This window comes from Bos javanicus, chromosome 17 (assembly GCF_032452875.1).
Source record: "Bos javanicus breed banteng chromosome 17, ARS-OSU_banteng_1.0, whole genome shotgun sequence".
NCBI lineage: Eukaryota > Metazoa > Chordata > Mammalia > Artiodactyla > Bovidae > Bos > Bos javanicus.
This window is the reverse complement of record NC_083884.1, coordinates 57,962,483-57,988,384: the sequence shown is the minus strand read 5'-3', so window position 1 is coordinate 57,988,384 and position 25,902 is coordinate 57,962,483. Positions and strand designations below refer to the sequence as shown.

Genomic DNA, 25,902 nt, shown 5'->3' with positions numbered 1-25,902 from the left:
AAAAGCTCTCTGGGGGGCGGGGGGGCGGGGGAAGCTCTCTGAAAACTGGAACTTTCTCAGGTCCACACACACAAACTGTTGATGAAACAAGGGTATAAGAAAATTAATCTGTGCCTTCCCTGTGCAAACACGTTCCTTAGATACTCCCCCTCATTTTCACAGAAGACAAATGTTTTCAGTCTCAGGATCTTGGAAAATGACATCAAAGCTGGTGCCAACCTCGGGTCCCAGGAGATGACATCCTGACAGCTGGGGCTCCCTAGACACAGCACACCCCTATTTGGTGGTTGAAATCCAGGCTGGTGAAGTGATAGCCACACACCTGTGCCTGATCCAGTGGCCAGACACCTAAAGGCCATCTCTTTCTAATGTCAGAGTCACGATCCTGAAACACAACCAGGGTTAGAAGGAAGGATTTGCTGACAGCTTCCTAACAATCATTAAGCACCATTCTAGAACGTTAACCTCGCCTGTTCGCAAAATCCGGGGCCCCAGCTGGACGCCTCAAGAGTTACTAAAATTTGTATTCTTACTCCGTTAATTTGAGTTAGTATTGACAAATACCTCTAGTCTGAGGAAAGCAAGAGCAGGGGGCGGAGAACTCACTGCTGTCCGGGGGAGAGCCCCAGCCACATTCATTCTAAATTACAGTCCCAACAGGGCCCAAAGGGGACTGCAAGCCAGGAGGCACTAGATGAAATGGGCAGCTCTAGAAGTGGGGTCAGGGGCCCCTTCTCTACTATCAGCTGCCAGGAGCAGATGGTACGACCTCCCAAGTTACCAGAGCCATACTCTCCTGTGTCCTGGAAGGGACACCATATACCTGAAAGAATTAATTAATGGAAAACATGAAGAAAAGCGCTCAGAGCAATTGGACCGAGGCCTCGAGGCCAAAATGCCTCTCAGCTAAAATGACTCATGACAGGTCCTGCTCCTCAGCGCCGAGAGTCCTTCCAGAGGCTCCCTACCAATCACCTCGGGAAGACACTCCAAACTCCCCAACAGCTTATCCTTAATCTTCCCTCTCACCCCACACCACACCACACACACCACACCACACACACGCACACACAAACACACATGCTACAGTCTGGTCACACAAATATTTTCAGCTCCCCAGGCAGCCCTCCCTTCCAGGCCTTTGCACCTGCCATTCCGCCTGCACACCTTTCCCCTTCTCTCCTCACCTGGACAACTTCCACTCACTCTGCAGGTCTCACCTTGGGCCAGGAACTGGCACACTACTACAGCCCGAAGGCCAAGTCTGGCCCACCACTTGTTTTTGTAGGGCTTCCCTGATAGCTCAGTTGGTAAAGAATCTGCCTGCAACACAGGAGACCCCAGTTTGATTCCTGGATCAGGAAGATCCTATGGAGAAGGAATAGGCTACCCACTCCAGTTCTGTCGGGCTTCCCTTGTGGCTCAACTGGTAAAGAGTCCTCCTGCGATACAGGAGATGGGTTTGATCCCTGGGCTGGGAAGATCCCCTGGGGAAGGGAAAGGCTACCCACTCCAGTATTCTGGCCTGGAGAGTTCCATGAACTGTACAGTCCATGGGGTCGCAAAGAGTCAGACTGAGCGACTTTCACTTGTTTTCGTAAATAAAGCTTTGTTGGAACACAGCCACACCCACTCATTTGCATACCATCTATGGCTGCTTTCGCTTACAACTGCAGAGTTGAGTGGATGCCAGGGAGCCCACTGGGCTGCAGAGGTTGATGTATTTACTACCTGACCCCTACAGAAAGCTTTCCCACTGCTGCCTTAGACAACGGTTCCTCCACAAAGCTGTCCCTGACTTCCTCAAATGTTCTGGGTTATCCTCACTTGGGCTCCTTCAGTCCTACCCTTACTTCCCTTACTCCAGATCCTTCCCCACTGAGTTATAATATAGGTTTTGAGTCTGTATCCTCTAAATCCTGAGTTCCTTGAAAGGAATACTGTTTTCTTTTTGCAACTCTGCTTCCCCAGCTTCTCACACAGATCCTACACATCCTAAGTGCTGGAAAAATACATTTTTTCTGAATGAAAGAATCAGTAAATGAGTGAGTGAGTGATGCAGGGCTGGAGAGCCCAATAATACCATTAAATAGGGTACAACTGATTCAGGCTCTTGGCAACTTGGTCAGGACACTTCCCAGCAGCATTATTCTCCTGGGATAAACAGAGAAAAGAGGGAAGGCTCAAATATTAGCCCATCCAATGAACAAAGAAGCCCTAAAATATGTCCTGGGGAATGGCTTCAGGACAAACACAAGGAAAGAAGAGAAGAAAAGGTCACTACCAGTTGGGGATGGACTGTTCCAAGGCGGGACCCATACTTTAAATCCTACTGTCCCTTCCAAGACAGCCCCCAAGGCTCAGCACACACTACTATTTTAGTCTGCTAACTGACCATTTCTTTCTGCTCAGTTGTAAGCTCCTGGAAAGTGAGGGTCATTTGCTAATCAGGGAATCCCTGTAGGACTTGGTACCAGGTAGGCAAAAACATATGATACATGAATGAATGAACCATAAAACATCAAATCCTTCTATCCGGTATACAGCAGTACAGAATGTCAGACGGGGCCTGATTTTACTCTGCAATGGACCCATGACTGGCCCCTGACCACAGGGGCCACAGGAGGGAACACAGAGTACCTTCCATAAGGACAGTCATGACTGTTTCATGGCTGTTTCACACCTGCATGCTGAGGCCACACACTTGGCTTCCAACAGCTTCTCCATCATGGCTTCCAGTTTTCTGGATGTATTTCTGGGGTCTCAGCTGTACCCAGCCTTGTTCCCGACTTCTGCCTTGGCTCTCAAAGGCCTCACTTATGAGCCTGCCTCATTGTGACCATTCCACCCCACGCTGATATCACTCCTGCATCCCGGCCCCCATTATCTTAAATCAAAGTGCTGGGCAGCTGCCCTCTATGACTCAAGTTGCCATCTGGGAGCCAAACAGAGGGGTGAAGTTGGCCCAGGGAGGAACTTTTCTGTCTTCCCATTTATCACAATAAAAGGTTTGTCTCAAATTCTATCAGACAGGCCAGATAGCAAGATAGAGAACAGTGCCTCCTGTTTGTTTTTTCCAGAAATGATACCATTCTCTCGAGTGAATAGATCTGGGGTATTTAATCTGGCAATCAAGTGACATTCCCTCCCAGAAGCCTGGCGCCTGCCAGTGGCAGAGCAAAGAGAGGGAGGCAGAGCAAAGAGAAGCAAAAACTCAACATCATTACCACAAAGAAAGATAAAAAAGACCCATAAATTCTACTCAGTAAATGAGGTCAATCAGGAAACCCTGCAGTTTTCTGTATGCAAGATGGACTTTTATTCCTAGGCATCTCAATCCTGAGTTTAATTCTAATGCTTTCCCTTTAATCCTGGTAATAACAATAACTATTGTTATACATTCAAAAGGATGCATGAATGAATGAAACTCAGTCATCAAGTCCTTCCCTCTGGCATACAGTGGTACAGAGTGTCAGGTGGGGCCTGATTTCACTGTGTGGACACACAGCTCCGATACCAGTGCCGTGCAAAATGTCTCATTCCACTTGCGGCCAAGCAGCTCTGGACTTACATGAACAATGGGCCCACAGGATGACATTTCTGGATGATTTGGGGAGAGTGCATCTATAAGATAATCATGGCACCACAAAAACCACTGCTGTATAACAGTAGGTAAGAAACACTTTTAACAGCTTAAGGGTGACACCCTTTCTCCAGCTTTTTCTTATCTGTCTTTGTTTCATATTTGAAGTCACATGCTCATCAAGAGAAGAACCATTTGTTCTAATCAACAGAACAAAGGGCTTTGGGGAAGGATGGAAATGCACAAACATTAATTAATCGAACATTCCAGCTTCAACTGACTGATAGTGACTTTCCCAAGGTGTTATGTTGAGAAGGATTCTGAAGTCATTAGCAGGGTCCATGAAAAATGCCTGCCCCGGAACTGGAAGGGAATGGCCAGTCTTACACATAGCAGACATGCCAACCCTACCGTTGGTCCTTTGACCATAGCCGAATCAAGTAAAATGGGTATTGAAATTTCTCCCCATTCTCTGTGCCCAGCCAAGTCAATCACACCCCACAAGGTGCCATTAAATGGTAACCTAGTATCACTTATTCACTTGAGCTTTCCTTGGCACTGTTCCCTTCTGCCTGTGGAGAACAAATATTTCTTTCTTCAAAAATGTAAAGTCATCCTTTTGATGGGAATGCAAGTTGGTGCAGCCACTATGGAAAACAGAATGGAGGTGCCTCAAAAAACTAAAAATAGAGTTGCCATATGATCCAGCCATCTCAGCCCTGGGCATACACCCAGACAAAACTATAATTCAAAAAGATACATGCACTCCTATTTTCATAGCAGCACTATCCATAATAGCCAAGACATGGAGACAACCTAAATGTCCACAGACAGATGAACAGTTAAGGAAGATGTGGAAGATGTGGGGTGTGTGTGTGTGTGTGTGTGTGTGTGTGTGTGTGTACTGGAATATTACTCGGCCATAAAAAAAGAAAGAATGCCATTTGCAACAACATAGACGGACCTAGAGATGATCATACTAAGTGAAGTAAGTCAGCCAAAGAAAGACAGCTACCATATGCTATCACTTATGTGTGGAATCTAAAATATGAACTTATCTATGAAAGTTCATCCGTGTGAATAGAAACAGATTCACAGACACAGAGAACAGACATGCGGTTGCCGAGTGGGGAGGGAGGGAGGAGAGGGGTGAATTGGGAGTTTGGGGTTAACAGATGCAAACTGTTATACAGAGGATGGATAAACAACGAGGTCCTGTCGCATAGCACAGGGAACCAGTTTCAATATCCTGTGATAAACCATAATGGAAAAGAGTTTAAAAAAGAATGTATATGTAACTGAGTCACTTTGCGGCACAGCAGAAATTAACACAACATTGCAAATCAACTATCTCAATAAAATAAATTTTTTTACAAAGTAAACTCTACTCGTTCTATAGCACTTTGACACTGACTAGGGAAACCTGCCTCCGTGTTCGTCTCTCTGTCCACCATGCTTATCACCATGGCTGGATCAGGAAAGGGGCCCAGTAAATAATTTGTTGAATTCATGTTGCATTTGAACAAATTCCATCACATTCTCATCCCATCCCAAGAACTTTTAAAATTAATAAGGTGTATGGATACATTTCCACAGTACATTCCAATAAGTTTATTCCAGAGTAGGAGAGTTTCCTCCCCACCAAGAACCATGCTCCACGGCTTAGAGGGAAGCATGAAGATTAACCAACTGGAAAGCCACAGGAACACTGTACTTCTCCCCAGTCTGCAATCCAAAATCTTCTATATTCAGCTCAAAACACAGCTTTCTGCCTCCATGAACCTGTACATGTGTGTCACCCACATTGGATGTGTCTACCCTCTCACTAGTTGCTATGGTAAAGATTTACTAGCAACCTAGATGTCCATCAACAGGGGAATCAATAAATATGTGACTACGGTATATTTGTATACATATTTGTATACACATATTGTATATTTATATAATATACAATACAGCCATTGAAATGTGAATAACATGAAGCTGTGTATATATCAGCATGGAAAGGTCTCAAAAACATCTTGAAGGAAAGCAAGAAACAATGATATGCACATATGTACATACCAGTCACATAAAAATGTTAAGTACACAAAAATAATACACACACACACACAGGAAAGACACGCTCTGGAATGCATTTGTGGCTGCCTCTGAGAAGTGGCAGGAATGAGGCCGAGTTTTCAGAGGGCTCTTCAACTTTATCTGTCAGTTTCTGTTGTTGCTATTGTTGTTATTTGGGGGGCAGTGCAAATAGAACAAAATGTTAAGGCACATCCATTCTGAGTAATGAGAACCTAAGTGTCCATTATATGAGTCATTACATCTTTCTATAAACTTGCTAATTTCTCAAAAAAAAATAGTGGACCCACTCCAGTGTTCTTGCCTTGAGAATCCCAGGGACGGGGGAGCCTGGTGGGCTGCCGTCTATGGGGTCGCACAGGATCGGACACGACTGAGGCAACTTAGCAGCAGCAGCAGCAAGGGGATACCCCCTGAAGACTGTATTGGAGTGAGTTAAGAGTCTGGGCACCAGAAGAGACAGCTTTTGTGCCTTTGTGACAGACATCTGTGTCTGGCAGAGCCTGCCTGCCCGCTGCTGCTAGAAAAAGATCAGAAGGGAGGAGAGTCAAGGGCTTGCATATCATAACAACACAGTGATGACATGAATGGTAAGAGTTAACACTTACTTTGCATGAGGCAAGGTGCTCAGCTCTGTACACACAGTATCTTATACTTGGGGAAAAAATAAAAACCACCTGCCTTCAGATAGAGATTTCACAACTTTCCGTGCCAGAAAATAAGGCAATGCTCAAAGAAAGATGAGAACATGTCTGAAGGATGCAGGAGCCAGTTTGATGGGGCTTCCACTGGGCAAATCTGATACAATTTGAGTAGCAAGATAAATACTGATATTATGTAAAGGATTATAACCTAATGAATAAGCTAAGAATCCATGAGACCCCACTGATATAAATCAAAAAGGAGAAGGAAAACTTTTCCCTTCAAATGTAAAAGAAATGATGGAATTAGAAAAGGACCATTTGGAAACCATCATGATAACAGATTCAGGCAAGAACCATCAATAATGGATGCTAAAATGAGTGGTGAGATTTTGAAGAACAAAAGACTTACATAGTTCCAAAGTATCTCCCCACAAGATGCTTATTTATTTTAATGGGCAAAATAATTTTATTATGGAGCACTCCCTCAGATGCCACTCTCACCAGATGACCATAACTGGCATCACCAGGAATAGGACAAACCAACATGTGTTTCCTGCTGTGATGCACTGAGAATTCCACATGGCTTCTGTGATATTCTTGCTAAACTGTATAACCTGAACCCAAACATAAGGAAACATGAGATAAACCTAAACTGAGAGATGGTCTACAAGATAAAGCATATCTCAGGAACTGTTTCAATTAAAGAAATCTAAGGGGTCATGATAACTGGATTCAATGCCTGATTTGGAATTTTTTCTTTTGCTATTAAGAGCATTATGAAGACAACTGAAATTTGGATAAAGTCTGAGATTAGATGAAAGTACTTCATCAGTGTTAATTTTCTGATTTGGGGAATTATATAGTAATTATTTAAGAGAATGCTCTTGATTTTAGGAAATACATACTGAGGAAGGTAGGACCAAGGGGTATTTGTCTGCCACTTATTCTGAAATGGTTCAGAAAGAAATATGGATGGATAGATGGATGGACGGACAGGCAGATGGATAAATGGGTATATCAAGGGAGAAAGCAAATGTGATAAAATATTAATGTTTGGGATCTGGGTGAAGAGAATTAGGAAGGAATTCTTTGTTGTATTCTTTCAAATTTTCTACAAGCCTGAAATAATTTCAAAAACATTTTTTAAACAGATTTTAAGGGACCTTTAAAGAGACTTTTCCCTCCCAAGTATTTGAAAACACAACCAACCCTGTCAGTCTTTAAAATCTAGACAGGAGTAGAAGAATGCTCATCAGTGAGTCCCTCTCCACTGAACCAAAGCCATCCACCCCTTGTAAGAATAGTTACATCATGAGGAAACCCACATACCAGATAACTGAGCCAAAATCTGTGATCAGAATGCAGTTGATAAATATCCTACTTCACTTATACAAAGTGTGGCTAATATGGGAGTGTGTGCCTGGGGCCATGACATTTACTCAGTCACCTCTGTGAGCTCTTGCAGGGAACTAGACCCCTCCCCTCTAGGAGAATCTGAACCTCCAGCCTCTCCAGGTCAAGGTCAAGGACTTGTCTCTCCCACACAATGCAATTAGCCAATCACCATGTGTCCCCCATAAACACATAGAAATCCTAATAACAAAGTCTTCCGTACACCGCTCAGGCTCCTGGCAGAACGCCTCATCACCACCAGCCTCTGCTGAAGAAGCTGAGCAAGCAGGACACCTCATCTTCACTGAGGATTGGAGTCTCCCTCCAGCTCTGTCACTTGCTGTGGAAGAATCTGTTTTTGGATCACAGGCCACGATGAACTTCTCAGAGGGGTAAAGGGCAGACCAGAGATGAGAACTGGATTACAAATGGCAAGGAGGACAAAAGGAGCACAGGGCTCCTCCCTTGCCTCCAGGCTGACTACAATGCTAGTCTATACACACAGGGAAGTGCGTGGGTATATTCTGCGAGTGCGTGCCCTACAATATGCCCATAGCACTGAATCTGCATCAGTAACTCTGTACTCTAAATACTATAACTGCTCCTATTTTGCAAAAGAGAAAATGAATGCTCAGACGAGTTATCTTTCCAGGGAAATCTGGCCAGGAGGTCGCCTGACTGGGATGTGAACACACGCCTGTTTGGCTCTACTGCCTGCATGCTTAGCCTTGAGGCTTCCTACTTTTCTGTCACTGATGGACAAGCTGGCTCTAAAATGGCAAGGATTTCAGAAGCATGGTAGAGCCCTTTTAATTCGGGGGGACTCAGGGGAGCAGAAGTTTCTCTACTGCCTGGATGCTTTCAACCTGGACACTAGGTTACAAATCAAGATGCTCTTGGGAAGTGCCAAGAGCATCGCTTGAACTCTCTGGCCCCCTCACTTTATTACCAAACATCCCCTTCTGTAGGTGCTGACTGTCCCAAGCCAGCAAGCACGCCCCATGCTCCCTAGTGCATATGATTCCCATAATCTTTGGTTTCTACACCATCTTCTCGGTGCAAACCACATCCAGCATGGCACAGTAACAAGAGCTCTGGTGTCAGGCTGGGTTCCCATCCTGCCTCTGCTGCATACAAAGCTGCACGACACTGGTCAGCCTCCCTGAACCTCAGTTTTCTAATCTGTAAAATGGGGATAAAGACGACGACCTCTCCCGTTTACAGTGAGAAGTAACTACCCTTCCACATGTGGAGTGTCGGGCTTCCCTGGTGGCTTAGACAGTAAAGAATCTGCCTGCAATTCAAGAGACTTGGGTTCAATCCCTGGGTCAGGAAGATTCCCTGGAGAAGAGAATGGCCACCCACTCCAATATTCTTGCTGGAGAATGCCATGGACAGAGGAGCCTGTTGGGCTATAGTCCACGGGGTAGCAAAGAGCTGAACACAACTGAACAACTAAGTGCGTGAGTACACACACACACACACACACACACACACACACACACACACGGAGTGTCAGGTCCTCCATATACATATTCAGTAACTGTCAGTTCTCTACCTCCTTGAATTTACAGTGATGCTTTTCCCATGCATCCATGCAATTTGAGTACCAGGACCTACCCCACCTGTAAACTAGGGTACAGACGGTGGGCTGGTAGACTCATAAGACTGTATCAGTCACATTATATGTCCCACAACATGGGAGGAAAGGAAAGCAGTGCCCCAGTTAAAGCCTGATAGGAACTTTGTGGTTCCAGCCTAGAGCTTGGCTTATGGAAAGCCCAAGATCTAACAGAAGTTTTCTAAGTCAGCCCGCAAGAAGGGAAGGAGCAGAGGAAAGCCCTGGCAATGCGGCCACTCACAGCCGCCCTGTGCGGAAGCACCTGGAGCCCAGGGCTAGGGGTGACAAAGTAGTTAAGTTTTGTCTCTACTTCCAAATCTATTTCTGTGTTTGAGCTGCCTTACATTATTAAGATTAGGCCTTAACGATATGCTGGTCGTCTCAAACTAGAACTGAAGCGCCTTAAAAGCAGCAGGGATCCTATGAGATCCTCTTTTCTATGCCTCACAGTATTATTAATGGATTATTCCCCTGCAGGAAACCTACAAATAACCAAGGTTATTATCATGGATTCTGGTTTTTTTTTTTAAATAGTGACTATGAGGAACACTTATTTAGCCCCTGCTGTGGGTCAGGCACTGTTCTAAGCACTTGACATATATTAATTCTTTCAACAATGCCATGAACTAGGAACCATAGGAGAAGGCAATGGCACCCCGCTCCAGTACTCTTGCCTGGAAAATCCCATGGATGGAGGAGCCTGGTCGGCTGCAGTCCATGGGGTCACTAGGAGACGGACACGACTGTAACTTTCAAGTAGACAACCTGAGCGACTTCACTTTCAATTTTCACTTTCATGCATTGGAGAAGGAAATGGCAAGCCACTCCAGTGTTCTTGCCTGGAGAATCCCAGGGACGGGGGAGCCTGGTGGGCTGCCGTCTCTGGGGTCACACAGAGTCGGACACGACTGAAGCGACTTAGCAGCAGCAGCAGGAACCATATGAATCTCATTATATAGATGAAAACATCAAGGCTGACAGAGGGTAATCCACTTGCCCAGGGTCACACAGCCAACAAGTGGTAAAGTCAGAACGCTAACCAGGTCCCTTGACTCCAGGGCCCATGGCCCCTACTCACCCCATCCCCCAATGGCACCGTGGACTTTGGGTTAGAAGGAACCCCAATTCTGTACTTAACTAGTCTGAATGGGTTTGGAGGCAGCACATTCTCTTAAAGCCAATTTCCTTGCCTGTAAAGCGGAATGTTTGAGGATTAAATAAAATACACCACATAAAGTGCCAGCAAACAGTAAGCTATACAATATACAATATGTGACAGCTATAATTTGCATTATTATAACAGTCATCCAATCTTTTAAGTAGAAATGTGTCCACACAGCTCTGTGTAGAGCTTAATGTGATTATATAAATGATTACCTTTATTCCTGTTTTAGTTCTGTTTCTCCCAAAATCAGACCCTGAGGGAGGTTCTGGAATACAAGTAGGATACTTGGGAAGTGGCCCCTGGAAACAGGATGAAGCGGAGAGGTGAGGCAGAGATGGAAGGAAGCTTACAGAAAATGTGTTATGATGGGTCTGTACCACCACGGGCAACTGGGGCATGGCCCCTCCGAGAACCCTCCAAGAGAACACATCAGAATGGCCTCACTGAGGACAAATTTATACACAAACTCTCAACCCTGTTGATTGAAGCTTGCTCCTGGGGCCGTGGGCTGCCCTGCACTCAAGCAAGACATGCCCACCGGCCCCAAAAGGCCCCCAGACAGAGACTCCATGTGAGAGGTATGCACAGGGTCTGCCCACCAAAGCTGCAGGTAACATCCAACCCGGGGGGGATGGGCAGGGCCTCACCTGCCCTGAGATAGCATACATATCTTCCTTTCACTGGAAGCAGTAGCTCCTATGAGACTTGCTAGTCACAAGCTAGTCAGAGCAACACTGGGGCTGTCCCATGCACTCATGCTAAGTCGCTTCAGTTGTGTTCAATTCTGGGCAAGCCTATGGACTATAGCTCACCAGGCTCCTCTGTCCATGGGGATTTCTCCAGGAAAGAATACTGGAGTGGGTTGCCATGTCCTCCTCCAGGGAATCTTCCCAGCCCAGGGACTGAACCCACGTCTCCTGCAGTGGCAGGTGGGTTCTTTACCACTAGTTGCCACCTGGGAAGCCCTGGGGCTGCCCCAGGCTCCTTCTAAAACTGGGAGCTACCTCAGGTGGAGTTGTTATGAGAGATCTGAGGAAACTCTCAACTTCTTAAAAAGAAATAACAAGAGACAGAGGCAGAGCTGGGGAAGCAGAATGACTCTACATAGAACAAATTTCACCTATAATAAATTCAGTTATTCCTTGCACAAGGCACCTCAAACAAAATACCTGCTCCCCAACCCACAGCACGCTTCACCACAAGATGTCATAATACAATCAGCACATTTGTCTAGCTGAGTTTTCACTGTGGAACTTCTAAGTTGCTATGTCAATAGGAGTGTAGCAATGATAATTCATTGTGGTGTGTTTAAAAGCCTCTGGAGCAAACAGAGAGAGACAGTCTTATTAATATCTGGAAAGCTAAACTTATTCTAAATGACTTTCACTGGAGTTATCACAGGACTGAAAGGTTCAGCAGCTTGAGGGAAAGGAAAGGTATCCATGAGAGTAAGAGCCTACTCTTGTTCCAGCCCTAGGGAAGAGGGCCTGGCATCTAGACCAGAGGACATGGGTCAAGGGTGAATGGGGAGTCTCAGCTGTGAATATAACTTTCTTATGTAAAGTAATGATAATATTTAACCAAAAAAAACTAATAAGCATATATTTTATGGCAAATAATTATAATAATGTTATATATAATGTATCAGTTAAGTTCAGTCCAGTCGCTCAGTCATGTCCGACTCTTTGCAACCTCATGAACCACAGCACTCCAGGCCTCCCTGTCCATTGCCAACTCCCGGAGTTTACCCAAACTCATGTCCATTAAGTCAGTGATGCCAGCCAACCATCTCATCCTCTGTCATCCCCTTCTCCTCCTGCCCTCAATCTTTCCCAGCATCAGGGTCTTTTCAAATGAGTCAGCTCTTCGCATCAGGTGGCCAAAGTATTGGAGTTTCAGCTTCAATATCAGTCCTTCCAATGAACACTCAGGACTGATCTCCTTTAGGATGGACTGGTTGGATCTCCTTGCAGTCCAAGGGACTCTCAAAAGTCTTCTCCAACACCACAGTTCAAAAGCATCAATTCTTCACTGCTCAGCTTTCTTTATAGTCCAACTCTCACATCCATACATGACTACTGGAAAAACCATAGCCTTGACTAGATGGACCTTTGTTGACAAAGTAATGTCTCTGCTTTTTAATATGCTGTCTAGGTTGGTCATAACTTTCCTTTCAAGGAGTAAGCGTCTTTTAATTTCACAGCTGCAATCACCATCTGCAGTGATTTTGGAGCCCAAAAAAATAAAGTCAGCCACTGTTTCCACTGTTTCCCCATCTATTTGCCATGAAGCAATGGGACAGTATATAATGTATACATGTTATATATTATTATATGAATTATAAAAGACCTTGCTAAAGACCTCACTGATTCAAAATAAGAAATTCACTGCGAATCAGAGGCATTTAAAAATGACAGGATTTTTCAAGAGAAGCTGTAGGTGAAGGGTGAACTCAACCTTTTCATCTTCTGCAGGTGGGAATGTGACCTTGGGTTGACTTTCTGGCCCTAATCCTTTGAATCTCAAGGGGAATGCTGACTCTGTCGGTAGACCCCACTGCTAGTGGCAGAACCGGCCTGTGATGGGTGAACTGCATACAGACTGGGAGTTTTTGGTATGAACCTGAAACACCTGATGAGGAGTCCACAGCCTTCGGGGATCCTGGAGCAGCGTGACTGTTCTACTGGGCACGTCCCCTGTGGAGACCCCAGCACCTATACTGATGGAGTGTTCACCCGAGTTCTTGTGCCCTAAGCCAGGATGGCTCCCACACCTGCTTAAAGTGTGTCTCACCACCTTGCACTTGAACCGCCACTTGGAGATGAAGGCAAGGAAGAACAGCCCCCAGGGATCCACCAAAGAGATGCCTGATGCTGCCTGGCACCAGTCGGATGCCAAGTGTGATTAGTATTAATCTTGTGTGTCTGAATGCTTAGTTAGACCTAAAAGAATCCCATGCATGAGCCTAGCAGAAGCCTTCCTATTTTAATGAATATGCTATGGTATATAAACTAATCACTCACTCTTGCCCTTATAAATATATTAGTGAGTGTCGTATTAATTAGCACAATGATCTGTAGGTGTGTGTCAGAGACTCTAAGTGCTTGCCCATAATTAGTTTTCTAAAATAAATGAAGAGAGCCCCCTTGAAGTCTTATTTACATAAGGAATCTGTCAAGAAAAGTCTGTTCTCATACAAACTACAAATGGCATAGATCTCAGATATAGAAATGTGAACTCACTGGAATGAAGGGTCAGAATGAGGACTGAGTGTGGGTTTCATCCAGCCTGTTCTCCTTGCTCCCAGGTCAGCCGAGGTTTTCATACTCTGTCCCAGAAGGGCAGAGGGGAATTGTGCTCATACAGAAATGATACAGAGGGCTGAAAGCAGAGACAGGAACAATGTTCTAGATGAGCTTTGGGGAGACAAAAGAATTTCTAAAAGATATAAGGTGTGAAAAAGTTATAAGTGGGATGTTTATATTTATGTAGGACTAATTAAGGCAAGTCACACTGGAAAAGCCATACAGAGTGGTTCCAATTATGAAGAGAGGGAAGTAGAGATATTACAGATGCGTACAAGCACAACATATGCACACAAGGACTCTTATTAAGAGAAGCTCTAGGTGTTCTCTGTGGCAAGGGGAGGGGGACTCTGACCTTGGATGGTTTACATTTTATATTGCTTTTACTTTCTAAATGAAGCTGTACTGGGGAATTAACTGTGTAATTAAAACAAAGTTATAATTGGAAATTACCTTTAAAAAGGAATTTGCCAAAAGGGGGAGAGGGTTACAATAGAATTCTTTTTTAATACTGAGCTACTCCTATGCATTTAAAAGCTGATTCAGTTTACAGAAATCCAGTTTACCCTTTCAGATGCTCTGACAAGAGAAAGCAAGTCATTTATGTGATGGGGGGACAAATGGGGGGATTAAAGACAGACAACTCATCACACTCTTTAGAATGGTTAGGTTTTTCTTTCTTCCAGCACTATGACCATGGAATCCATGTACTGAAAGCCAAGACAACCAGAGTCTTTGAGGCTGGCTTAACTTTTAACTTTTCACACGGCTGACTGTAAGGAACCAGCGCCAGTTTACCTATGTAGATGTGACCACAGAGGCTGATGGAGAAGAAAAAAAGAACACTGGGGAGACTTAACAGCCCTCAGTGCTTATGCCTAACTCTATCCACAGGATTATATCCACAGATCTATGTCTGCATTTCTCAGACTTTTTTTCAATGACCCCTAAAGAAACTATACAGATGGTTCTTCTAATCATCACCCCCAACTCCCGAGGAAACGTGAGTACCACAGATATACTGAGTATCTATATGTATATTGCTCTATGGAGATTTGCAAATGATTATATCAAGGATTTTTTTCCCACCTCACTCTCCTAAAAGTCAACCTGCGCCCCACTGGGAGTGACTTCACCCCTGTGAGAACGCACGGTGTGTGTGCGTGCATGTGTAAAACAAAAGGAGTAGCGTATACTTTCCCCTGTCTTCATCATACTTCCTGTGTTGTCTCAGTTTCCACAATAATCAGGTATTACTTTACCAGAGGAAAAAAATAGTTTTTCCCCCTCTGTGTATGTGTGTGTGTTTAGTAATGTTGTAGGAGTAAAATCACACTCATAAACTCAAATGCAAAAGAAAAGAAAAAAGGAAATGTGTCGTCACTCAGTCGTGTCTGACTATTTGTGACCCCATGGACTGTAGCCTATGCAGCTCCTCCGTCCATGGGATTTTCCTGGCAAGAGTACATAAAAACATCTTTGAGAATGCATATTAAGCAGGAGAAATGGTTTTGGCCAAGACTGATCACAACAGTTGTGATCCAGCCGATATACCTGGGCTGCAAAGCTTCCAGTGATGAGAGACAGACTACTGCAAATATATTCTTGTTTTCTTGCGGTGCTTTTCCTACAAATGCCCATGAGATGCTACTGGGGACAAGACTGAACCCCACCAGATCTCTGCTAAATACCACCGTGGGTATACCTGAGAGTACCCAGGATAAATGATCTCAAACACAGCCTTCCTCCAACCCACAACCTAGCAGGGTGTTGGTGCTGAAAAACTCATAGGAAAAGATGGTTTTGAAAGATTCAATTCTGTTTAGAAAGACCTCTAAAAAGGTGAGAAAGACATTCTGAAACCCCACATCCCACTGAGAGGAAATAAAGACAGGCTGAAAACTGCCAAGTTGGCGGCAAAGAACCATCCCCAGCAAGGCTACCAGACAGGAGAGAAGAAATTAGATACTAATCAGACTAACTGAAACCGGAATGAGCTGAGCGATGTTGGACGTGCCTCTGGCCACATTCCACAGGATGAAAGGCCACCTTCTCACCTGCTCACCTGCTCCCTGCTGGGGTTTATCCCCAAACCAAAGCTGTCCAGAACGAGAAGAACCCCCAGAGAAAGAAAAAATCTGTATATAGTTGACCCTTGAACAATACGGGTTTGAACGGCATGGGCCACTTACACACATTTTTTTCAATAAATCGTACATAAACTGTGGTTGGAACCATGGCAATGAAGGGCCACCTCTGGGACTTCCTCCATAGGTCCCAGAACCCATCCTCTACAGATACAGAGGGATGACTGTATATCAGACACAAGTTTCACAAGGCAATACTAAAACTTAGCCTCATTAAAGGCAATGCATTCCAACATAATTGAGTCTGGGATAGTCTATTTCATATTCTTAACACTGGTCATAGCCCATGAAAAGTGAACCCTCGTACAGTGTTGGTGGGAATGTAAATTGGAACAACCACTACAGAAAACAGTATAAAAGATTCTCAAAAAGCTAAAAAGATAACTACCATGTGACTCAGCAATTCCATTCCTGGTGTGAGTGTGTTAGTCGCTCAATTGTGTCGGGCTCTTTGTGACCCCGTGGATTGTAGCCCACCAGGCTCCTCTGTCTATGGGATTCTCCAGGCAAGAATACTGGTAGCCATTCCCTTCTCCAGGGAATTTTCCCAACCCAGAGATTGACCCTGGGTCTCCTGCACCGCAGGAAGATTCTTTATCAACTGAGCTACCAGGGAAGCCCACTCCTGGGTATATATCCAAAAAAATTAAAAACACTAATTCAAAAAGATACATATACCCCAGCGTTGATAGAAACATTATTTACAACTGCCGAGATACGGAAACAACCTAAGTGTCCATCAACAGATGAAAGGATGAGGAAGATGCGGTATATGTACACAACGGAATGCTACTCTGCCATAAAAAAGAACAAAATGTTGCCATTAGCAGCAACATGGATGAACTTGGAAGGCATTATGCTAAAGTGAAATAAGTCAGAGAAAAATAAACGCTGCATGATATCACTTATATGCAGAATGTAAAAAAAAAAAAAAGAAAGAAAACTAGTGACTGACTATAACAAAAAAGAAGCAGACTCACAGACATAGAAAACAAATTAGTGGTTACCACTGAGGAGAGGGAAGGAAGGAGGGACAATAGAGGGGTAGGGGGTTAAGAGGTAGAAACTGTTAGGTATAAAATAAACTACAAGGATATGTTGCACAACATGGGGAATATAGCCAATATTTTCTAATAACTATACATGGAGTATAACTTTTAAACATTGTGATTCTTTATATTATACACCTGTAACATACAATATTGTACAGCAACTATACTTCAATTTAAAAAATAGACCAAAAAAATAAGCTCCTTAATACTGGTCTTGGCAATGATTTTTTGAGTATGATAACAAAACCACAAGAAACAAAAGGAAAAGTAAGTGGAACTATATCAAACTCAGAAGCAAAAGAAACAAAAATGAAAAGACAATCTACAGAATGGGAGAAAATGCTTACAAATCATATGTCTGGTAAGGGGTTAATATCCAAAATACCTAAGGAACTCCTACAACTCAATAGCCAAAAAAAAAAAAAAAAAGATCCAATTAAAACATGGGCAAGATACCTGAGTAGACATTTTTTCAAAGAAGATGTACAAATTTACAAAAGGCCAGTGTTTACATGAAAAAGGGTTCAGTATCACTAATCATCAAGGAAATGCAACACCACAATGAGATATCATCACCCCACACCTGTTAGAATGGCTACCAAGAAAAAGACAAGAGATACCAAGTGTGGGTGAGGAGGTGGAGCAAAGGGAACCCTTAGGCACTGTTGATAAGAATGTAAACAGCGCAGCCACCATGGAAAACAGTACGGAGATGCCTCGAAAACTTAAACAGAACTACCATACGACCCTGCAATCCCACTTTTGGGTATATATCCAAAGATGAAATTATCACCTCAAAGAGATATCTGTACCCCCATGTTCACCGAAGCATTGTTCACAATAGCCAAGACATGGAAGCAACCTACATGCACACCAATGGACGAACAGACGAAGAAAATATGGCATACATACATATATATAACACACACACAGAATATTATTCAACCATAGAAGAGAAAACATCCTGCCATTTGCAACAACGTGGGTTGACCGTGACAGCATTAGGCTAAGGGAAATAAGTCAGAGAAAGACAAATACTATGGTTTCATTTACATGGGGAATCTAAAACCACTGAATTCATAGAAACAGTAGAATGGTGGTTGTCAAGAGCAAGCGGGTGAGAGAAATGGGGAGATGCTGGTCAAACAGTACCAGCTTCCAGGTATAAGAATAGGTACTGGGGAATCTAGTGCACGGTGTGCTGACTGTTTAACAATATGTATTGTTAGTACTTGAAAGTTGCTAAGAGAGCAAATCTTAACTGCTCTCACTGCACACACACAAAAGGTAATTATGCGAGGTGATGGGTGTGTTAAATAACCTTATTGTGGTAATCATTTCCCAATATGTGTGTGTACTAAGTCATCACATGGCACACCTTGAACTTACAGAGTGTTATTTGTCAATTACATCTCAATAACACTAGGGAAAAAAACAAACAGGCAAAGGGCAGCCTCTCTCACTTTGCCCCCACCTCATAGATTAGAAGATGGTGTATGTGTCCAGCCAGGCTCTCCTCCTGGTTAAATTCCACCTCGCTCGGTGGTCAACACAGGGAGGGATATGGAAGATGCATAATCTGTGGACACCATGGCCAGCAAACCTGAAATGCCTCTCCCATCTTCCACAGTGGTAGCCTGCATTCCTGAAACCCTCCCCACACCCTCACCCTGAGGTCTCAGCAGCACTCCCAGACCCTCAGGATCTCACGAAACCATGAAAATCAAGCCGACCTCCAATCAGAAAAGCATCGGCCCTCTGCCTCGGGCTCTGATGTCCCAAATAGGTCTGGTGAAACAGAGTGTTTCTAATACAGACCTCACACAGAAGCTTGCTAACCTTCCTAAAATCAGATGCAATCGTGTCTTCCACTTAAATCACTTTAAGCGCTTCCCTTTCAGGCCTCAGGAGGGAGAATCCCTCACTGTTTACAACTGGGCTTCTGTTAGGGCATACCACAGCCCGTAGGATTAGGGTTAGGGTTAGCCAAACGCAGCCAGGCACCTAGTTTTATAAGCAAAGTTTACTGGGACATCACCATGTCCACCTACTCAGCTACCGTCTGGGACTGCTTTCGCTACGATGGCAGGGATGCCTCAGAACACCTGGACTGAGAAGCCGAAAATATTTACTATCTGGCCCTTCACAGAAAAAGCGTGCCCACGCCCGGCTTTCCTGCCTAACTTGTTTTTTGTCATCGTTGTAAGATATATATACTTAGGCCACCTCACGCAAAGAGTTGACTCATTGGAAAAGACTCTGATGCTGGGAGGGATTGGGGGCAGGAGGAGAAGGGGATGACAGAGGATGAGATGGCTGGATGGCATCACTGACTCGATGGACGTGAGTCTGGGTGAACTCTGGGAGTTGGTGATGGACAGGGAGGCCTGGTGTGCTGCGATTCATGGGGTCGCAGAGTCGGACACGACTGAGCGGCTGAGCTGAACTGAACTGAAGATATATATCCATCTCTAGGAGTTTTCCACTACCCAAACTGAAACTCTGTCCCCAGTAAACACAACCTCATCTCTCTCTCTCCTTCAGCCCCTGACAACCTCTGTCCTCCTTTCTCTGTGTGTGAATTGGCCTGTTCTAGGCACCTCACATCAGTAGAATCACACCACAGTTGTCCTTTCATGCCTGGCTTATTTCCCTCAGTATAACATTTTCAAGGTTCATCCTTGCTGTAGCAGGTGTCAGAATTTCGTCCCTTTTTATGGCTGAATAATATTTCGTTGTATGGACCACACTGGGTTCATCCCTTCACCTGCTGATGAACAGTTGGGTTGTTTCCACGTTTTGGCTGTTGTGAACAGTGGTGCCACCAGCCCAAGCTATGTGTCTCTTCTTGCATCACCTGTCTGCTCCCTTAGCCACAGAGGCCTTCTAGTTGAGTTCTCTAGAGGGTCACACTCATACTCCCTTCCTGGAACACCTCCCACCCCTTGCTCCATCTTAATCCCCAATTAGTCTTCAGTCCGAACAGTCCTTTGGAAGCCTCCCCAGTTCCCTTCCCCGCCTCCCCCGCCACTCACCTCCCTGCCAGTGCAAACTCAATCAGGTCCATCTGGTTGTAAGCTCTGATAGCTTCCTACACTTTCTCCTGATGGCCTGTAATGCTGTTTGTAATTACTGAACATAAAAGTATAACACCTACGTGTGGTTATTTGATTAATGTCGATCTTCACAGGACCAAAGGCTATGTCTCTTCTTCCTTTCCATTACACCCCTGCCAACTAGCCCAGAGCCTAGAACCTACCCAATTTCATCAATTCTAAGATGCACATTTTTAAACTTTTATCACAGGATGCATGGTAATGCGAGCTCATGAAACAACTGCTGAACTGTTGAGATGGAAACACAATGAAACATTCCCCAGCGCTCCCCCACATCAGAGTTCCCACAACCAAGATCCACACCTCTCATAAACAACAATCCCCAAACGTAGACTCCTTCCCATATCTCCTAACAGGATTATACATAACCACTTTATCTTCTATGCTATGCCTCAGATACAATTTTGTTAAATGTAAATATTTAAAACATGCCACCCACTTTTGTGATCCTGTTTAGCATTTCTTCCATTTCTAATACACAGAGAACCTCAAAGTCTACAAGGGACCCAGGTCAGAGTCAGCCTCTGAGGGACCCTGCAGAGTTGTCCCATTTCTCTCATTAGCCAGCACTAGCCACAGATACTGTGTGCTGGCAGCAAGACCCCTCCAAGCCAGAGCCAGGTATACAACACATCCACTTCCAGAGCAAGTCCTACGCATAGGGTCTATCAGCGCTGCGCTGCCCAGCACAGAGGCCACCAGACACAGGAGGAACACGGCCACTCTTGGAGCATGGCCAGTACCAATTAAGATGAGCTGGAGGTGCAAACTACGCTCCGGATTTCAAAGACTTAATAAGGAGAAAAGAAAAAAATATTTCCAAAGTAATATTTTACACTGATTCTGTGCTGAAATGATCATGTTTTGGTAGATTGGGTTAAATGACATATTTTGAAAACTAATAACACTTGTTTCTTTTTACTCTTCTTTAAGGCAGCTACCAGAAAGTATAAGGCCACATGTGCAGCTGGCACCCTATTTCTAGGGCAGCACTAGGATAGACTCTGCAGGGACTGGCAAGTGTTCCACCCAAAAGGGCTGGATGGTAAAGATTTCAACTCTGTGGGCCATACTCAACTCACCCATCACAGCACGAAAGCAATCACAGACAAAACAGAAGGGAATGAACCTGGATGTGGTGCAATAAATTCAGAATTGGCTCCTGGGCTACAGTTTTCCAAATCTGACTTTAGAGCACCAATAGTATAAAAAGAGGTCATTTCTGGGAAATTCTTTCCTATTCATTTTCCAGCCCAGCCATTAGAGAAAATCCACCTTTCCTTCAACAGGAGGAGGGGAATACAGCCGATTTGTGGCTTGGCTGACTGGGAGGCTCAGCCACCCCGGGGGGCCCAGCCACCCCGGGGGGCCCCACCAAATGCACTCACTTGGGCGTGTGGGCCTCGTCTACGCGGTGACCCAGCTGGAATTCATGAGACTTGCTCCGATGCAGGGCCGTGAAACCCGGGATCAGGTGAATCAGCTTCCGGGAGGAGGGCGGCGGGGTCCCCGGGGGCTTCAGTTTGTTCTTCCTCCTCATGGGCGGCGTGCCCGGCGGGGTCACGGTGGTGACAATGTTGGGGGTGCGCGGTGGGGTGCGGACCGCGTGCCGCTGCCGGGGCGACGGGGGCAGGGACCGGTGCCCCGACTCCAGCGGCGGGGGCGGGCACAGGCCCGGGTAGGCGTCCACGGTGAGCCTGTCCACGTGGGTGTACACGGGGGCCCCCAGGGTGGGGCTGGCGTGACAGTAGTGCTGGACGCACTTGGACTGGACCCTGGGGCTCTGGGAGAGGTGGGTGCGGATCCACGGGGTCGGTTCCGGGGGGCACACGGGGTTGTTCTCCTTCCCCGTCTCCGTGGTGGGCCACTGGATGGTCCAGTCTTGTTTGGAAAGGTTGCCTCCTGAGTTGGAACAAAGAAGCAAAGACGACAGGTGAGCTATGAGAAAGCTGCTTAATTACACCATCTGCACCTTACCACATAAGCACATTATACCATAAACACCCTGAACACTGCCGGCTGGTTACAGGGTGAGAGCGAAGTGCTGTGTGCATATTTACATAAATTATGCACTATGAGTTGGAAGCACAATTTACATATATTCAACCACACCCACTTGGCCCCAACAAAAAGAAAGAAACCCTTCCTTGACCCTCTCACCATAAGCCTCATTCAACAGCCTTGCCCTCCTCTGTCCAGGACTGGGGAGCCCACAGCTCAAGTGTCCAAGGAAAGAACTTGCAGGTGTGAGGAGAGAGGAGGAGGATGGCAAGGACAACAGCATAGCAGTAGGAAGGGGAGTTTTTGTTTGTTTGTTTTGTTTTACAACAGTTTATTAGAAAAAAAAATGGAGCACTGAAAAAGTAATATAATAAAAACATCCTACTGTCTGAACACAACTTGAGGTTTTCAGCCCTGATACGAGTTACGTCAGAAAATAAAAATAAATCCACTAGTGTATTAACATTTTTCACTCATTTTCTGTATTGAGAGTACAAACACAAATTTGGTCTACATGTACAGACCCTCAGGCCACAAAATGCAGTCCTTCCGCACCATCTATGCAAGGAGATGTAAAAGCATAAGAGTCAAATACCAATACCAAACTACAGGATCCAAAACCATCTAAGTCAAGCCAGGTACTTCTCCGGGTCTCTTTTCCGGGCTCGTCTCGAAGGTGATGTACGGCAACAATGGGGCAAGTGGCTTGGTGGCTGCAGGGATGGGTGAGGGCAGACTTCCAGGCTCACGGGCCTAGTTGCAGGGTGCATTTTATACCACGTTCAGTGGAAAGCCAGTGAGGGCTTTGATCTAAAACTTCATTTCTCCAGTTACCATCTGTCACCATACAAAGATATTATATTATTATTGACTATATTCCCCACACTATAACGAGACTCGCCACGGTGATCATTTTGTAATATATAGAAATTTTGAATTACTGTATTGTATACCAGGAACTAACATGGTGTTGTAGGTCAGTTATCCTTCAAAAGACAAACAAACTCGGAGACAAAGAGATCAGATCTGTCATTCCCAGAGGCAGGGGTTGGGGAGGAGGGGAACTGAATGAAGGCGGTCGACAGGTACAGACTTCCAGTTACGAGATAAGGAAGTACTAGGGATGTCATTACAACATGATTGATACAATTAACACTCTCATTTGTTACATATGAATGTTATTGAGAGAATAAATCCTAAGAGTTCTCATCACAAGGAAAGACAATAATTTTTTTCTGTTTCTTTTCTTCTGAATCTATAGAAGATGATGGATGTTCACTAAATCTATTGTGGTCATCATTTCATGATGTATGTAGGTCAAATTATTATGCGGGACACATTAAACATAGACAATGCTGTATGTCAAACATTTCTCAATAAAACTGGGAGATAGATATTTAGATGTAGATAGATAGAGACAGATGATGGATAGATAGATGATAGAGATAATAGATGATATATGGATTGATAGATGATGATGGATAGATTGATGATAGGTGATGATTATAGATAAAATTTTAAATAATCCAAAAAAATAAATTAAAAGAAAGTTCATTTCTTAAAGATACTGGGGATGCTGCACAGAGAAGGAGAACCCAGTTAGAGGGTATCACAGCGCTCCAGGCAAGAGGTGATACTGCCTTCCACTTGAGTGGTGGCAGCAGAGGTGGAGAGAAGTCGGCAGGTGTCAGTGGAGGACCACGTGGTAGGACTTGACAGAAGGCAATTGAGTGGGCCCTCCCAGCACAGGCCAAGGAAGGAGACTTGGGGCAGAAATAAATCCCAACTCATGGCTGACTAGCATTAACAGTAATAATTACGATAAGAGCCATAACGAGAGCTAATTCACAGGGCCTCTGACAGTTTATAAAGTGCTTTCACGAACACTGGCTCACTGCCCCCCTTTTAATTAAAACAACTCATTTTGTTATTACATATTCATTATAGGAAAATTAGAAAATTCAGATAAGGAGAAAGGCAATGCTGTTCTACAGCCTAGCCGTCATCCCTATTAACGCTCGGCTATGGAGCCTGCCAGATGGTTTGCTGTGCATTTTTTTTTTTTTAAGAAATGCCATAAGATCTTATTTAATGGTTTGTCATCTGTTTTCTTCATTTGTTGTATTGAGACTGCTCCACATCTTACTTAATTTTCATAAATCTGTGTGCAAAGGGCCATTTTGATCTCTACTTTGTAGATAAGGAAATGTATGGACAGAGATGATGTTTCCAAGGTTATAGCAGAAGTGGGGACTGGCAGCCGGGATTCAAACCCAGGATCTCAGCCACCCCAATAAGGAGGGGACCAGGCATCTGGGAAAGAGTGGGACCTGCATTCTCTGAAGACTCTGGACCATCATAATGAGCCAAATAGGAGCAGGAGCTGGAGCCAGGGCTCTTTCTTGCAAGAGTCACCCTGTTCCCTCCTCCAAGACTTTGCCAGAACATTCTACCAATATCACCATCATTACGGTGTCGATTCTCAAAATATTTGCACATATACATCAGCCCTGTGACAAGAGAGTCAGCTCTGTTAGTCAGGTGACTTGGCCTTAATTCTGGCTCACCTACTTCCTGGCTGTGTGACCCTGGCACTCATCAGGCTTCTCTGAGTCTTTATCAGCAGTGAGACAGGACAATAACAGACATGCCCCCTGGGAATGGTGTAGGGCTCAGATGCAATAACACACACAGTGCGCTGAGCCCAGCACCTGGCACACAGCAGGCACTCCACAAATGTTAGCTGCTTGTATTGGCATTCCCCACACCATGGTGACATGCCGCCACCTCCCATTTACAGTGTGTGCACCTGTGCTGAGAGCTGTCCACACACCGGGTGACGTCACCACTCTGTGTACCTCTAGGAAGTATGAGGTTCAGAGAGGCCGAATAGCTCTGAGAGCTGGGGACAGACAGAGAATCGAGCCCAGATCAGCTTCTCCATCACCCGGCAAACTCCTGACTGATGTATTTGCTCAGGAAATACAAACATATTGCCAAATGGGCCTAATTAAAGCATGTTTAGGAAGGCAAATCTGTTTTTTAAGTTATCTTAATCATGTATTGCACTCCAAGGCCACAGGAAGCACTTTGGGCATTATCACTAGACCTCACGGTCCCCTGAGTGAAGTGAAAAGAAGATGGGACCATGACTCAGAGAGAGCCAGCTGATCAGCTCCGTGACCTTGGGCCCGTTACCTGACCTCTCTGAGCCTCTGTTTCAGGGTTTGTGAAACTAGAATGCTCATGGCTCCCTTGGAGGGTGCAGCGAGGGTTAAACACACTCATTCATTCATCCAAGTATATTTCACAAGTATCTGAAGTCTTCTCATATACCAGGCCCTGTTCTAGACACCACGACAAAGCAATGACCAAAAGAGCTGAAAGTCCCTGTCTTCAGAGTGCACGTTCTTGGTAAAGAAGAGAGAAGAGAATGGGATGAACAAAAAAAGTGACAGTATATTATCTATAAGATGTCATATATAATGTATATGTTGTCTACAATATGTCAGTGATAATAAATGCCATGGAGGAAAAGAAAGCTGGACTTGGGTACCAAGAGTGTGCTGGGGATACCTCAGTCAGGAAAGGATGAGTGGGCATCTGAACAAATATCAGAGTGAATCAGGGAGTGAAATAATGAGATAAAATGAGTCGCGCCGTCAGTAGAGCCTGGACCATTGGATGATGCAGACAAATGGGCAGGCGGGTGAGGACGAGTGAGACAGCGACTCTGGATGCCGGAGACTCGTCCCATCTGCTCCCCAGGCTTTCACTGGGCCGGCCCCTGGGGTCGG

General features: G+C 44.9%; 1 protein-coding gene across 4 annotated transcripts in view; it reads right to left on the bottom strand.

The window, feature by feature from the left end:
* The window catches only part of KSR2 (kinase suppressor of ras 2), a 485,548-nt gene that overhangs the window by 256,881 nt on the left and 202,765 nt on the right, over nucleotides 1-25,902 (bottom strand). For all 4 annotated transcript variants that reach the window (XM_061384873.1, XM_061384871.1, XM_061384874.1 and 1 more), the window contains one exon: nucleotides 21,493-22,006. In XM_061384873.1, coding sequence (XP_061240857.1) covers nucleotides 21,493-22,006 — 514 coding nt within the window. The remainder of the gene's footprint in view (nucleotides 1-21,492; nucleotides 22,007-25,902) is intronic.